The sequence below is a fragment of the Alternaria metachromatica genome (assembly GCF_023757995.1).
Source record: "Alternaria metachromatica strain BMP 0045 chromosome Unknown scaffold_25, whole genome shotgun sequence".
In the NCBI taxonomy this organism is placed as follows: domain Eukaryota; kingdom Fungi; phylum Ascomycota; class Dothideomycetes; order Pleosporales; family Pleosporaceae; genus Alternaria; species Alternaria metachromatica.
The window spans coordinates 127,472-142,926 of record NW_026055516.1 but is presented as its reverse complement, the minus strand read 5'-3'; the positions used below and the strand labels follow the sequence as shown (position 1 = coordinate 142,926).

Genomic DNA, 15,455 nt, shown 5'->3' with positions numbered 1-15,455 from the left:
TATCGACATCGCTGGTATTTTTTTTTTTTTTTTTTGGAAGCGAACTGGTGATCAGAGTGTGGGAGAGAGACACAGGGCCTCGAGCGAGAGCAATTTATACGCTTCGGCCCTCTGCGAGATAGCACGGACACACCATCCCGTCTTGCGGTGTCACTGGTAAAAGCCTTCGGATGGCCATGGCCGGTCTTGCCTGCTTCAGTTGCAACAAAACGACAAGAGAGAAGAACCATGTCTGCCTTTGACAACTTCGTTGGCCTGGCCTAGACTAAAACAAGAGCGCACAAAGTACACGTTGTTTCCCGTCCTGAGAAAGCGCGACACTGCCAAAAGTTTCTACGGGGTCATAAATGTGTGTCTTTGCCTGAAACGACGACGACTAAAATATGGCTTTGCGGACTAGCCGTATCTTGGACACATGTTTGGTCGCATTTGGATTCAAATTTTGTGTCTCTTGAGTGATCTCTTTGGGAAAGATGAGGAATAAGGGATCACTGAGAACTTGGAGCGCTTGTCTACCAAAAGAGTGTGACAGGATGTTCATGGAATGAAAAGAAGACATCATCTGCATTCTCTAGTTTTCGTATCCCTTGTCAAACATCTTCCGCTATCCACCCCTCCACTCAGTACTTCGGCTTGAAAGGCAACGTAGCCATAATCGTCCCCACCTCCGCCTGCAATTCAAACAACTTATACAGCCACTTGATGATAACAAAAAAGCTCTCCGGCTCGCCCATGTGCTTGAACCCCTCCACAAACCGCGCTTCCTTCGGCGCCCCATGCATCAACGCAAGATAATAGTCATCGATCGGGAAAATCTCATCGTCAGTTCCATTCACCAGGAGCAACCTTGCACACTCCTGCTTATCCAGCGTGCCATCGTTCAGCAACGAGAACTTGCTCATGGCCTCCTTCTTGAAAGCCTCGACGTCGTTGCCATAGCCCCATTTGTAGGCTAGCGTATTGGCAAGATCGAAGGGGTACTCGAGGTGATTTACATTGTCCAGCCATTCGGGGGAAAACATGTGGTGGCAGCCGCCGCCGAGGGCGACAACGCCCGCGAGTTTAGAAGCGTGCGTGTGCGCCACGCGCATGGCGTAGTAGCCGCCTGTGCTGAAGGCCCAGATAGCGATTTTCTTTGCATCGAGACGCGGTTGCGTGGCTACCCAGTCGAAGAGCGAGCTGTACAGACGGTCTGGAGACGTTGAGTCGGACGCCGTGGCTGGACAGTCGCCTGTGCCGGGTATCTCGAGGACGATGGTTGCGACGCCGACACGCCGCCAGCCTTCCATCCATACGGCTAGTTCGGTGCGGTATCCGTCTAGTCCGGTGAAGATGATGAGGGTGGGTACGGGATTCTCTTTCGAGGCGCTGTCCGGGACGAGGTGGTACACGGGTATGTGTTCGCCTTCGTCTTGGTTGCGGTGTTTGTGTGAGATCATGACTTCGTGGACGGGGTGTTCCCGCATTCCTAGGCCTTTGATGCATACCTCTTTGCCTAGTTTCCAGGCTTCGCGCTGGACTTCGCTGCGTGGCGCTGGGAAGCGGCTGATACGGTATACGGCGCTGGAGCGTAGGTAGTACTCTGATGCTTTCTCTTTTTCGCCATTCTTCTCGGCTTCTTCGGCTATGGACTTGAGCTTTTCGGCCTGTGGAAAGTAAATCTTGGCGTATTCGTCCCAGTTGTAGGGCTCTTTCATGTCTTTGGATACCATCTCTTTTACTATCGGCTCGAAGTCGGAGGCGGTGCCGAACATGAAGGGGTAGACGCCCATTTCTGCCTATCAAGAATCAGTGGGTTTGAAATCATATAGTTGCGGTCTTTGTATGTGTAGTTCGAGTGAGTGACTAGTGATGAACATACAGGCTTCTTCCACTTCGTCTCCCACAGCTGCTCATAAGACTCATGGTGCTTCGCCGGCGTCTTCAGCTTCTCCTGGATGAAGAACTTGCCCCCTGGTGCCGCCATATTTGACACAGTCTTCCTCTCGATGTAGTGTATATTTAACTTGTTAGTACGACGCAACCTGTATCCGGAGATGTAGCAACGCGTTGACGGAAGGTGGACGGTTGAGATGAAGATGCATCAGTATTCGATTCGAGTATCATATATAAGCTGCCAATCTATTCATAGGCCTCCCGCTCGGCACAAGTTCACGTACGCCGATAATGTTGTGGCAATGGTGTCGCGGTTCACGGTTCGGGCATTAAACGTTGCGGCAGGGCCCGCGGGCGGGGAGCCGAAAACTGAAACCCATTGTCCACATACAGCACGCGATCACACTGTCTTGTTATACTCAGAAATCGGCCCCGGTCTCTCGTCACGAATAAAATACGCGACCATGCCTGCACTCGTCCAAGAGCGTGCCTATTATATACGAATAGGCTCTTTCTCCTCCTGGAGTTGTCCTTCACGTTGCAAATCACCCAAAGGTATTCTCTGTATTCCGAGCAAAGCGTTCGCAGAAAGTGACTTGGTATATATCGCTGGGGTGCATCGCGAGAACACTGTCAACTCGGAATTCGAGTTTCTTCGTCCGTCCCAGAGTCATTCATGTTTTCATATTCAGTTGTCTAGATCTGACACATTCGTGAAACATGGCTCATGATCCGTATCCATCCCTATGATTGCCAAACCACCCCATACGCCAGTAATGCTACGTTGAAACTATTTGTGTGCTGAATTGCATTAGCAAACTTCAATTACATCAGACTAAGATGGACTTACGAATGCCCTCAGTGGGCTTGGGCGTTACATCGACGACCTCCGCTGCGGGCGTCTTGACCTCGATAATGTCCTTCATGAAGGGGAAGGTGAGCACCTCCTTGATGGAGTAGTGGTCGGTCAAGAACATGACTAGACGGTCGATGCCCATACCCCAACCACCGGTGGGTGGCAGACCGTACTCGAGCGACTGACAGAAGGTCTCGTCGATGAGCTGTGCTTCGTCGTCACCAGCCGCCTTCTGGTTCGCTTGCTCTTCCTATGTACATGTCAATATGCGTCTCCTCAATGCAAGTATCTGGAACTTACGAATCGCAGACGCTGATCGAAGGGGTCGTTAAGCTCAGTATAAGCGTTGCAGATCTCCTTCTTGCATACAAAGGCCTCGAAACGTTCGCAGAGACCAGGGATATCGCGGTGGTATTTAGCAAGTGGCGACATGACCTCGGGGTGACCGATAATGAATGTAGGGTTGATAGCAGTCTCCTCGATGAACTCACCAACCAACTTGTCAATCATTCTCGAGTTGGTGCGAGGTTCTGAGCAGTCGACCTTGACCTTCTTGAGTACATTCTTGAGGAACTCGTTGGTCTCGGCAGTATGTAGTTGATCCGCTGGTGGGAACTTCTCGCCAGTGGCCTCCTCCAATGCCGGGATCATCTCGACTCGCCTCCATGGCCTTGCCCAGTTGACGTTGTAGACCTCGCCGCTCTGAGTGTGGTAGACGGTCTCGTATCCGCCTGTGACCTCCTTGACCAGCTCGCTGACGAGCTCCTCGGTCATGTTCAGGACGTCGTTGTAGTCGGCGTATGCCATGTAGAATTCGCAGGTGGTGAACTCGGGGTTGTGGGTAAGATCGATACCCTCGTTACGGAATTGACGGCCGATCTCGTATACCCTCTCCAGACCTCCAACTACAAGCTCCTTGAGGTATAGCTCGGGCGCGATACGCATGTAAAGCTCCATGTCGAGTTCGTTGTGGTATGTCTTGAATGGTCGCGCAGTCGCACCACCAGCAATCTTGTTCATCATAGGCGTCTGAACTTCCAGAAAGTCCCGTTCGTCGAGGTACTTGCGAACAGCCTTGATAATCCTGCTCCGAGTGATGAAGGTGTTGCGTGTTGAGTCGTTCATGATGAGATCGAGGAATCGGTTGCGGTGGCGTTGCTCCTGGTCCTTGTAGCCACTGTGTAGTATTAGTATCACCATTGCTGAAGTTCTGAGGTGAACTCACAAGTGCTCCGTCGGCAACATCCTCAAGCAGGGGGTGAGAAGGATCACCTCGCGCGCGAAGATGCTCAGCTCACCCTCACCACCCTTCTTGGGGCTGGTGCGACCTGGGTATCCGATGACGCCGATGATGTCTCCTCGCTGGATGTTCTCATGCTGCTTCTCGAAGGGTACGTCGGCCTTGGCTTCCTGCAATTGACACATGACCTGGATGTTGACACCCTCAGCCTTGCCTAGACATTATCAGCTATATGAATATCGGTGTATCCAGTATACGTACAAACGTAGAAGTGCAGCGCGTTGGAGGCAGAGCGCTGTGTCATGACGCGGAGACCGATGCGAATCTCCTTGTCGGGCTCAGTCTCTCCCTTCTTGAGGTGCGAGTAGTCGCGAACATAGTCGGCGAGCTTGTAGTTGGTGTGGAACTTGTGCGGGTACGGGTTGGGTTGCTTGGAGGCGCGGAGAGCGTTGATCTTGTTGGACCGGATCTCGAAATATTGCTGCAGTTGGTGAGTAACCAGATCAGTTGAAAGAGGCAAGTTCGATGCGCACGTTTGGGTTCAATTCCTCGACATCGTCCTTCTTCTCCTTCTTGGGCCGCGCAGGTAGCGACGCCTCCTTCTCCTTCTTCTTCTCGTCCTTCTCGCGCTGCTTCTGGCGACGCTTCAGTTCACTCTTGGAGATTTTCTCGCCGGTGACTGGGTCGGTGTGCAAGTCCTTGGTCTCGGCAGCCGGTGGCTGTTGTGCAGCTTGTTCGTCGGCCATTGTTGCGATGTTCGGTGGTGCTCGTGTGGGCTGCGCGACGAGATATATGCCCCGCCAACTTTTTGATTTGACTCACCCCGCCATTGACTGGCAACCCACGGGAACAAAGTTTTTCCATCCGGCTATGGGGACTCATACCTCACATCACCGCTGCACTCTTCTGTGATCATGAATGCTACTGTAGACATGGTGCCTACAGCGTTGCAGGCATCGCACGTGTATCAATTCACCCTTTCACCCCGCATGCGACAAATGCTAGACAGGTTTTCGTCATTTCGATCTGAAACACGAGACAGCCATAGCAGTTGTCAACTATTCCAGATTTTCAACAAAGTTCGTGGTAGTATTTGTAATGCAACCTTCGGTTAAACTGTGTTACAAATTACAACACACGGTGTCAGGCTTGACCAACACCATAGTACTTCTTATCTGACTTACTCGAAGATGTCCGAGCAGAACTTCATCGTCATCCTGACTCTACCCGACGAGCCCACGATAAGGGGACAGTCCACACGGTCCATGCCCGAATATAGCCCCCAAGGATCATCTAGTGGCCGCAATATGCGCAATACGAAGAAGACGCGCAGCATTGGGCATCTACGGCAGCACATCTTGCGTCACCTTAGCGACGGGATGAACAGTGGGAACAGATCATCTCGAGACCCTGTGAATCCCAAGATGCTGCCACGGGAGGACCCTGTGTTCGCCACTCTTGACAGCTGTCGATGTTGGGCTTCTAATATCCGGGCCAAGTCCGACCGATACTCTCTTCTCCGCTTTCTGACGCGCAAGCAATGTGAGTTTTCTTAGGCAAACTCCTGGGTGGAACCTTGATTGTTGAAGTTTTTTGACGTAAATTCTTACCTTGTGGCCGTCCATCCACGGTCGTGATGCTGGCCCCGAGAACCTCCTGTTGAAAAGCCAACTCATCTCCCCGCAATATCATCAAGTCTAGTGAGACGACTAGAAATAGTTACCATGGGAATCATAGACAGGGCGACAGTCCAGTAGATGTTACCACAGTGACTGAACAGGGCGACAAGCCACATGGCCTTAACAATAATCAGAGCCACGAAGTAGCGAATCTGAAACACGCGTTGAAACATCAAACTTGGGGTATCATAAGGCTGATGCCCGCTGCAGGTGCGGCTAAGGCTGGCTGCAAGACATGTCGCTGTATGCCCATAGCGCGTTTCTCCTTTGAATACCGAGCCAAACTCTGTCGATGCAATGTCGCGTCTTGCGGAACTGGTCAAGATGCAGGCTGCAGCACATCTTGTGTTCAGGCGTGTTCAGGTTCATTCCACAGACCACTCTGTGAACTTCCTACTAGATTGAGGGCATGGGGTGATCCCGATGTCGGAAGGTAGTAATGATAGATGACTATGTGGACGTAGAAGGGGGAAGCGTGCGAGAGGCTAAGGCAGGTACGGCGATGATGAAACAGGAAAACATGGCATCCAGAGCGCGTTCCTGCAGTACTGTATGTTGAACGGTAGGCTAGCGGGGATCTTTGTAGTGGAATAACAATGAGGTCGCAGATGCGGCCACATGATGCAGATTTGCGAATTCGCGGTATTAGGAAGTTGTTTTTCACCATGACGCGATGATCTTGCCGCGTGACGGACGATGTCCACGTGCTTTTACGTCTGATCGATGAAGTAGGTACGATCCGTTACCGCACCTTCCCGGAGATTAGTGGTGAAGTAGTCGCAACCATCACGAAGCGTGGCCTCGAAGGAGGCCTCGTGAGCACGCTTCTCTCGAAGAGACTATCGAGCGGCACACGGTCCGCCTCCTAAAACCACTTATCAACAGCCCTTGCGAGGTTTTAGCGCGTATCATATCGATAGCTCATCCGCTCAGCGTTCACGGGATGGCTCTCACATCGAAAGCTGGGGGGAAGATCACAAGACTACGTCATGTGTAACCAAAACTCTCGATCCCGACGCCATGGGGATGGACGGATGGCTAGGAGCAGACCAAACATCATGAGCAAAACCCTCGATCGCAGCAAGCTGTGCGATCGGACAAAGTCGAGCCAGGGAGGGGAGTCCGGTTGTACGGCGCTGTTGACGCAAACAACGCGAAGACGCGTCTTGGGCAATACTCAGAATCAGCTGGAAGGATCCTAATGACGACGCCCATAAACTTTGCTCAGGCAGCCAGCTGAAACTGCAGGCAAAGCAATATGGACAAGCAGATGTCTCCTACGACTCGCAAAGCCTATCGATAGCTGAATAGGCGAAGATGCGTGCAATCGATAGGGAGGCTGCAGGCGAGCTGCAGAGGCAATCATAATGGGGAGGGCTAAGATTGTGACGCGGGCCGCCGAACTGGTGGCAGGCGGGCGCAAAGCTGGAGCCCCTATTCCGCGCGACTCGGCCACCCGATGGCATGAAGACGATAAGATTTGCTAATTTGGGCATAGAAGGGGGGATAGGTCGACACGTGGTTCGAGCGCCCTGGTGCCGATACTGTGGTTGGGGAAGATGCGGTGGTGGCGAGGATTTGGTGTTGTTTTGATTCTGCTTGTTGATCAACAAACACGGCATGTAAACACGCACACCTGAACGTGGCAAGAGCTCCGCAGCAGCGCCTCGCAGTGCAACAGACGTGCAGCAAGCTGGCAGCGGTGGAGCTTTACGTGTTCTAAATTTGCAGAGCCTACCCGGGTCGCCTCTATGACTGCTTCACTTTGTGCTGCAGACGTGGATTCGATTGGCAGGCAGGGCTAACGGGCTTCGCTGCAGGGCGTCACGAAGTAAGAGGCGGGTTGGGACGCACGGGCCCCGACGCCCCAACTTTCCTGCCACACGCCCGGCGAAAAGACACCCTGCACATGAGAGAACGCGTCTCTTCTCATATACCACTGCATTCCCAGCCGATCGCTATCGAGCGCAAGAAGGGTCTCTCCATCGCTCGATCGCTTGCACTCTTCCCTCGCCATTGCATCATCGCGTTGTGACGCGCCTGCCGTGTGTTGCGACTATACTTGCCTAACGTGCGGAGGTAAACACGCGACGCCTGCGCCCTCGCTTCCCCAGTACACGACACAGCAAATCACCCTCCGACACGCCGTCAACATCAACACGCTCTCTCCACCTCCAGCCATCCTTTCCCCACCAGGACCCTCCATCACCAGGCCTTGTATGGAGCACCACCGGACTTCGGCCGTTGCTTGTTGAAGGTGGAATCACGGAACCCGGCCAGCATCGAGCACTACGCCATCGCGCGCCTGCCGACGACATTCCACGCATTCATACCACGGTCCGCATCCACCACGCGCCAGCAGGACTACCGCGCCATCGCTATCGACTGAAGACTGCACTCATCTCCATGCCCTCTGCGCCTGCCTAAAACACGTCAACACGTCACGGAGACATCGCCGCCCGCCATCTGCCCGTCTCATCCCAAAACATCCCGACTCACTCCAGACGCCCCGGTCACGAGCAAAACTCTGCACTGAGCCGCTCTCACTACGCGCGCCATGGATTACGGATATTCGCCCAGTCGCGAATGTGGCACCATGCACTTTCCCTCACCAACCGGACCCCACAGCTACCGACTCGACAGCACCCACTTCTCCCACCTCCAGGAGCTCCGCCGCTCTCTGTCGCGCTCACCCTCCAAACAGTCGCGCTTCCAACTCCGCAACTCCGACACGCCCCGCTCTCCCATCTCGCCCCTCGCCATTGCGCGCGCATTCTCTCCCAAGGCGAACAAGGTCACCAGCCCCATCGCCAACTTCCCTGAGTCACCACTAGCGCAAGCTGCACCGGCCAAGAAGAAGTTCTCCTTGCGACGCTCAGGCCCTTTCCGGTCATCGCCGCGCACGCGCAACAGCAACTCCAAGAGTCCCCGGCGACGCGCCTTGGCCGAGACTTCCGACGTGGGCAACGCGACGCCCTTCATTACGCGACACTCGCCCGGTCAAGAAAACATCCCCGCGCGACGCCCAAGCGCAGAGTCCCCGGACACCATGGACATGGACAAGCGACTAGAAGTCGACGACAAGCCCATCAAGTTCGAGTTTGCGCGCCGCCCCGAGCTGTCGCCTGCGCCACCAGCAAAGTCGAGCCCGCTCAAGCGCAATGACGGGCTGATGAATCTCAGCGGTTCGCCCGGATCCAGTCCCATGGCAAAGCGCCGGAGCCTGCACGGCGTGTCGAGCCTCGGAAACGACTTCGAGAGCATATTCGACCCGTCCCCCGCACCGCGCATCTCTGCCGATGAGAGCTCGCGCTTGTACAATGACATGACGAACGGCTTCTCCTTCAACAGCTCACCTATTTCGGGTGCGACATCACCAGTCCGCCGCACAACGTCACTGCGCAGGTCGACCCTATCACAGCGATCCAACACCCCGCGGAAGCCGAGCAACGATGGCGAGTTCGCAATGCCTGGGCCGGCTGCCTCCAAGACGCGCAACCGCATGTCCCTCGACAGCACCGTCAACTCAGCCACCCAAACACCACCCGTCCAGACGCCTTTCCGCAAGTCTACCTTTGACGCCGGGCGCATGGGCTTGCCAACGCCATTCCCCCGCGGAGCCGGTGCAGCACAGCCGCACCCGCTCTCACACGCGCATACTCCATCTTCTGCTTCATCCAGCCTGAGCGGCACACCAATGGCTCCTCCCCGGGCTCCAGCCGTTCAGTGGGGCGGCCCTGCATTCCCCCCGCCTCCGATGCCCAACAACCCACACTTCTCTCGCTCACTTCCCATCGGTATCGGGCGCCCACATGCCCCAGATGGCGAGCAGTCGACGCAAGACTCGTTCGACACACCCTTCAAGATTGCGCCACCGGCACCTGTCGCCTTCTCGACCGGCCTTCTGTCCAAGAAGAACCGCAATGCGGATGAGCCAGCAGCAGGAGGCATCTATGTCATGCCCGACACGCCATCCAAGCGCCAGTCTTTCCCCCCTGCCGCAGCAGACCGCACTGTCAACCTCGACACACCCTTGGTCAAGAGGAGTGGCAGTCTCTTTGGCAATGAAGCTCGCCCGCAACATCAGTTCGGCACGCCTAGCACACCGTTCAGTGCAAACGTATCCAAGTTTTCAACAGAGGCTTTCGGCAGTCGACCAAGCATCTTCGGTGGTATGAGCGGTACCATGCAACGCCGAGGCAGCTTTGTGAGTATTGACGGAGATAACGATGAGGATGTCCAGCCGGACACACAATCACCGACAGCGAACCGGATGGGCGACAGTCAATCCAGCGCGGATGACATGCCACCCACACCGACCAAGCCCAGTCATGGGTCCAGCCGTCGTTCAAAGGAGAGCAGCCTGCGACGTAAGACGTTCCGCTCGCGCCCTTCCATTGGTCAAGACACATTTGCAGTACCCGACAATGATGGTCGGCCAACGAGTAAGTACACATCTCGTATAGATTCAGTGACTTTTCCGGATGAAGACAGCTCGTCAGAGGACGCTGAGTCTGAGTCAACGGTTAATAAGTCCCCCTCCGCATATGCCCTCAACGCGAATAGGAGTCGACTGCTGCGGCAAGCCAATACTTTGGCTCGCCCTCTGTCTCTTTCGCGGGGGGTTGCCCGCACATCTCTCCAGTCATCGGATAGCGAGAGCAATACTAAGCATTCTACAGCAGCTGGAAGCCTCTTTGGCGCACCATCACCACAGACTCCCGCGCATGAGTCTTTCGCCCCTCTTGATGCGAGCAAGCTGTCGATCTCCGGTAACCGACGGGGATCGTTCCCTTTCAACAGCAGCTTTGGCTCCTTTGCGCCCGCCACACCGACAACGCCACGTGACTCCGGCTTCTTTGGAAGTGTCCAAGGAGCCATCCCCATCGGTCTAACAAAGAACGACGTGGATGAGTCCTTGAGTGAACGATTCCATGAGATCAAGCCTCTCGATGGCGGAGAGGGCGAATTCTCTACAGTGTACCGTGTGAGTCAGCCGGTCAAGGTCTCGCCGCTGAGGTCGCCCGCCGGCAGCCAAGTATGGGTTGTAAAGAAGTCGAAGAAGGCCTACATTGGCGCAGGAGACCGTCAGAAGAAGATGCGTGAGGTCGACATCCTCTACGCTCTCCAGGGCCACGAGCACGTGTTGGACATCAAGACCCACTGGGAATTTGACCAACACCTATACATCCAGACCGAGTATTGCGAGGGCGGTAACTTGAGGAAATACCTCGATACCGTTGGCTTTAATAGCCGTCTCGATGACTTCCGCATCTGGAAGATCCTGCTCGAACTTCTGATGGTATGTCTAATTATAGTCTTTGTTCACAACACCGCTAATCTTTTTGCAGGGTCTCAAATCCATTCACGATGCTGGCTACATCCATCTCGACCTTAAGCCTGCTAACATCCTCATCGACTTTGAGGGTGGACTGAAGATTGCCGACTTCGGTTTAGCGAGTCAGTGGCCAGCTCCAGCTGGTATTGATGGCGAAGGCGACCGCCACTACCTTGCACCCGAGCAACTCTCTGGTCGGTTCGATAAGCCTGCCGACGTCTTTGCCCTTGGCATGATGCTGGCCGAAATTGCCGGCAACTGCGTAATTCCTGAGAACGGCGACTACTGGCAAAAGCTACGATCGGGCGAGTTCGAGAACGTGCTTCCCAGTCTGACTTGGAGCGCCGACAGCAGCACACTTAGTCGGGACTCCCATGGCGACCCGGTCTCTGAGCCAGCGAGGCCTTCTATGGATGGCTTCCTCATGTCGGACGCCGCAGAAGACTCAATGGCGTCCATTACAGTCAAGCCAGCCTCTAACCCTGAGGAGGAGCTGGCCCGTGCACCTTCATTCATGGTGCAGCGCAACGACCCTAACTCGATGGACCACGTCGTCTACGCCATGCTGAACCGAGACCCCGACATGCGACCAACTGCCGAGCAAGTCCTTCAATGCTACGGTTGCCGATGGGTTGAGTCAAGACGCCGCGCTGGTGCCACCATCTACGAAGGCAATTTCGGACCCAGCGACGAAGTCCTTGCCACTTACGCCGATGAACACCAGGACGGCCTCTTCGAGGATATGATGGATATGAGCTAAGTGCTTGCGCGAGGCTACTCATCATTCACTATTGTTCTCTTGTTACTACTCCGCTCCGTTTACTCCGCACAAACACTGTCTTGGTTACGACGTGCATCTGCAGCCATTTTCCGAATGTCCTGCGATACTGTGGTACCTCGACATCATCATCATCAACATCACCCTTGTACACTATTCTGACGATCTGGCGTTTTGAGATCGAAAAAAGGGAAAAGCACTTCTGAGGCTTCACGACTCACTCTACGACGAGTCGCCTGTTTTTTGTTTTATACTTTTCCTTTGTTTTCTCGCCACTGTTTTTATTACGAGCTTCTGAACGTTACGGCCACGATATCTTGGGGTAACAAGGTTGTCCCTTTTTCGGGCAGGTTTTGGGTTTGGCCATTATCTTGGAGTTTGTGCGTTGCATATGCATCCCCCCACGAGGATACCTTCGCAGCTGGAAAATAGCGCGAATGGGGATTGGCGTTCTTCTTCCTTGTCTTCTTCTCTTTTCGTATTGAATGACTGGTACGGCTTTACTGTATCAATGTAGGGGGTTCTGAGTGGAGTTGCGGAGGCTGGGTCTCTTGGGGCCGGTTGGGTCACGGCGGTGGGGACGGCGGACATGCAAGGGTAATGTTGAAAGAGCAATATCACTCACGATTTCATGACCCAATCATTGGATCTTTCTTGCGACTTGTGGTGTGATGTGATATGTTGAAACTGTACTGCCATTGCGTCTATTTCAGCCTATGAAGGAAGATGGACGGTGCGAGAGGAGGTCACGTGTTTTAGTCCCTTTCGCAAGACTGGGCTTCCGTCCTTGGCTTACACTGGGTATTTGTGCTGTGTATGCATCAAGACAATTGTTCAAATACCGAACATACGACAAGGATGATCCTTACTTCCACGGAGAATACAAGGCAACCGTAATGACAGACTAACTAGCCATTCATCTCTCTCTGTAAGTGCGGTCATGTCATGCCTTGTGCATGTCGTATGAAGGGATAGCTTGTTAGGAAGTTCTATTGGCGTTCTTAGAAGTGCCGGTAATATAGGGCTCGCGTGCCATAGCAAACGTGGCTATGCGCGTATGCTTACGACTTTAGTATGGAAGAAACACTTGGGTTGGCTTGACGAGATATTCTGGTGCCCGGCGCGGAAGATAAGCTGACTATTGGGAGAGAGGTGTAAGCTCCTTCTTGATAGACTTGCATTCCACGCACTTTCTCGGCTCTCCTCTGTGGTCTTTGGAAGTCAATCTGAAGTTGATTTACGCTGGAGTTCAATTACGCTGTTCCCTCTTATTCGCATCGGTAGAACTACTTCTTCCCTCTATAATCGAAGCAAAGTACCTAAGTAGGGCGTCGTAGTCTCGGACGGGCAAAAGCCGCGAGGGGCTTTCTTGATTCAAGTGACACGGAAAGCGTGCTTACCTCCTGGGCTAAGTGACAAGAGCGATGAGCTAGCTCTTCGACCAATGTTTGTGAGCTGACAATGACTGCCCGAAGCTTGGAATTTCAGGATCTAGAAGGCGTGGAGGCACTTGCATGTCGACAGTGCTGAATCCTACGGTCAAATCTGCACGTGAACGGCCGATCACATAGCATCCGTAGCTATTCTACCTGGGATGTATCGATAAGAAAAGGCTAAGCTTTTTGGGAGATATAGGGACATGGGCATATTGACCAGGAGTCTCCAATTCTGCGGCAACCCCATGCGGCAATGTATCTCCGCCCATGGCCTTGGATACGAAAAGGTGAATCTAGGCTTCTGGTGCATTGTCCAAAGCACGTCGGTAACGGGTAGCGGGTCGAGTAACCCCGACCGGTCAAACTGTTGTGCCAAGAAGGCACAGCGGCTTGGTGTGCATCGGGAAGCAAGGAACATACGACAAGCGCATTCGAAGTACCGTACGATAATTTAGCCTACAAGTTGCGCGCAACAAACTTTCGGTATTGGAGAATGATCCAATGAGCGAAAGGTTCTTCGTCAATAGTCATGATCGTGCTTCCTCTGACGCAATTGAAATCCGTTGCGCGACTCCAAGGGCGGGGTCGCAATATGCCGACACCTTCCAACCCCACGGGGTCATTGCGCTTAGCCTCATCGCCGGCCTCTCTAACCCTGGGCTAATTGAACGCCATCGGCCCTCTTCCACCATGCCATGCCGCAAATGGTTTACCAGCGAGCCGCATGATGACGAAAATGCCGCTTTATGGGTTCTGCCGAGATAATCTAATATTCTCTTTGCCGGGACGAGAACGGTCAAGGGTTTATCCGGACAGCTGCTTCATATAATGGGGCAGTCTCCGCGATTTGGAGATGTACAGTCGGTCAATCTCACCTCAAGATGCCATCTACATCCGTCTTCCTGGCTGCTAGCGCAGCATTTGGCTGTGCTTTCGCGCGGACAGTACCTGAGTCTGCACAGGTCGTTGACCAGAAGAGCTTCAATGTCTTGGAGACAGTCCCACCACCTTCTGGAGCCAATGCGACATCGGTACGTTTTTCATCTCTACATCCTCGTGAAGCTCGAAAGGATCTAACAAAGACATAGCTCTTCGTTTGGCCCAGTGTGACTGCCGATTCTCTTCTGGAGAAGCCTTTCCACATTTATGACGAGGAATTCTACGACGTCATCGGCGAGAACCCTTCGTTGACCACCATCGCAACCTCAGAGTCGGACCCGCTCTTCCACGAGGCTGTTACGTGGTACCCTCCGACAGAGGAGGTGTTCTTCGTCCAGAACGCTGGTGCGAAGGCTGCGGGTACCGGACTGAACAAGTCTTCCATCATTCAAAAGATCAGTCTTTCGGATGCCGAGAAAGTTAGGAATGGATCCCTAGAGGCAGCACCTGTCACTGTCGTCGACACCGCAAACCCCCAGGTTATCAACCCTAACGGCGGTACCAACTACAAGGGCAACATCATCTTCGCCGGTGAAGGCCAAGGTGACAACGTGCCATCGGCATTGTACATGATGAACCCTCTGCCACCGTACAACACCACCAGTGAGTATCTCAATCTCACCCAGAAACAAATAGTGACACTAACCATCCTAGCTCTTGTGAACAACTACTTCGGTCGTCAGTTCAACTCGCTGAACGATTTGGTCGTCAACCCAACAAATGGCGATCTTTACTTCACCGACACACTCTACGGATACCTCCAGGATTTCCGTCCCGTACCCGCTATTAGGGAGCAGGTGTACCGATACAACTTTGACACGGGTGCGCTAACCGTTGTCGCTGATGATTTCGGCCACCCCAACGGAATCACCATGTCGCCCGATGGCAGGAAGGCGTACGTCGCCGACACTGGTATTGCAATGGGTTTCTACGGTTACAACTTCACTGCCCCCGCGTCGGTCTACTCGTTCGACGTCTGTGCGGATGGTACTTTTAGCAACCGCAAGACCTTCGCCTACCTTCCCGTTGGTATCCCTGATGGTAAGTTTCGCACGTGGACATGCAACCTTGAATGCAATCGCTAACGTTCCACGACAGGTGTACACACCGACTCTATGGGCCGTGTTTACACTGGTGCCGGAGATGGTGTATGGGTCTACAACCCTTCGGGCAAGCTCATTGGAAAGATCTACACGGGTACGACAGCAGCCAACTTCAAGTTTGCGGGAGAAGGACGGATGATCATTACCGGTCAGACCAAGCTATTCTACGCGACCTTGGGCGCCTCTGGAGCACCCATTCAGTGATCGACGA

At 53.8% G+C, this 15,455-nt stretch overlaps 4 protein-coding genes across 4 annotated transcripts; 2 read left to right on the top strand and 2 right to left on the bottom strand.

Annotated features, from left to right (window-relative positions):
• Positions 1 to 620: 620 nt before the first annotated feature.
• On the bottom strand, positions 621 to 1,966 carry J4E83_008529 (uncharacterized protein; the record flags this gene model as incomplete). Its single annotated transcript, XM_049335425.1, has 2 exons — positions 621 to 1,778; positions 1,862 to 1,966. 2 exons carry the CDS (start codon positions 1,964 to 1,966, stop codon positions 621 to 623), a joined length of 1,263 nt encoding a protein of 420 aa, XP_049185432.1.
• A 739-nt stretch (positions 1,967 to 2,705) lies between these two features.
• On the bottom strand, positions 2,706 to 4,717 carry CLA4 (Protein kinase; the record flags this gene model as incomplete). The annotated part of the gene is made up of 5 exons (XM_049335424.1): positions 2,706 to 2,981; positions 3,032 to 3,908; positions 3,957 to 4,185; positions 4,233 to 4,452; positions 4,505 to 4,717. 5 exons carry the CDS (start codon positions 4,715 to 4,717, stop codon positions 2,706 to 2,708), a joined length of 1,815 nt encoding a protein of 604 aa, XP_049185431.1.
• A 3,490-nt stretch (positions 4,718 to 8,207) lies between these two features.
• Positions 8,208 to 11,748, top strand: J4E83_008527 (uncharacterized protein; the record flags this gene model as incomplete). Its single annotated transcript, XM_049335423.1, has 2 exons — positions 8,208 to 10,952; positions 11,002 to 11,748. 2 exons carry the CDS (start codon positions 8,208 to 8,210, stop codon positions 11,746 to 11,748), a joined length of 3,492 nt encoding a protein of 1,163 aa, XP_049185430.1.
• Positions 11,749 to 14,083: 2,335 nt separating this feature from the next.
• Positions 14,084 to 15,448, top strand: J4E83_008526 (uncharacterized protein; the record flags this gene model as incomplete). Its single annotated transcript, XM_049335422.1, has 4 exons — positions 14,084 to 14,233; positions 14,291 to 14,744; positions 14,796 to 15,182; positions 15,240 to 15,448. 4 exons carry the CDS (start codon positions 14,084 to 14,086, stop codon positions 15,446 to 15,448), a joined length of 1,200 nt encoding a protein of 399 aa, XP_049185429.1.
• Between the last annotated feature and the right edge of the window lie 7 nt (positions 15,449 to 15,455).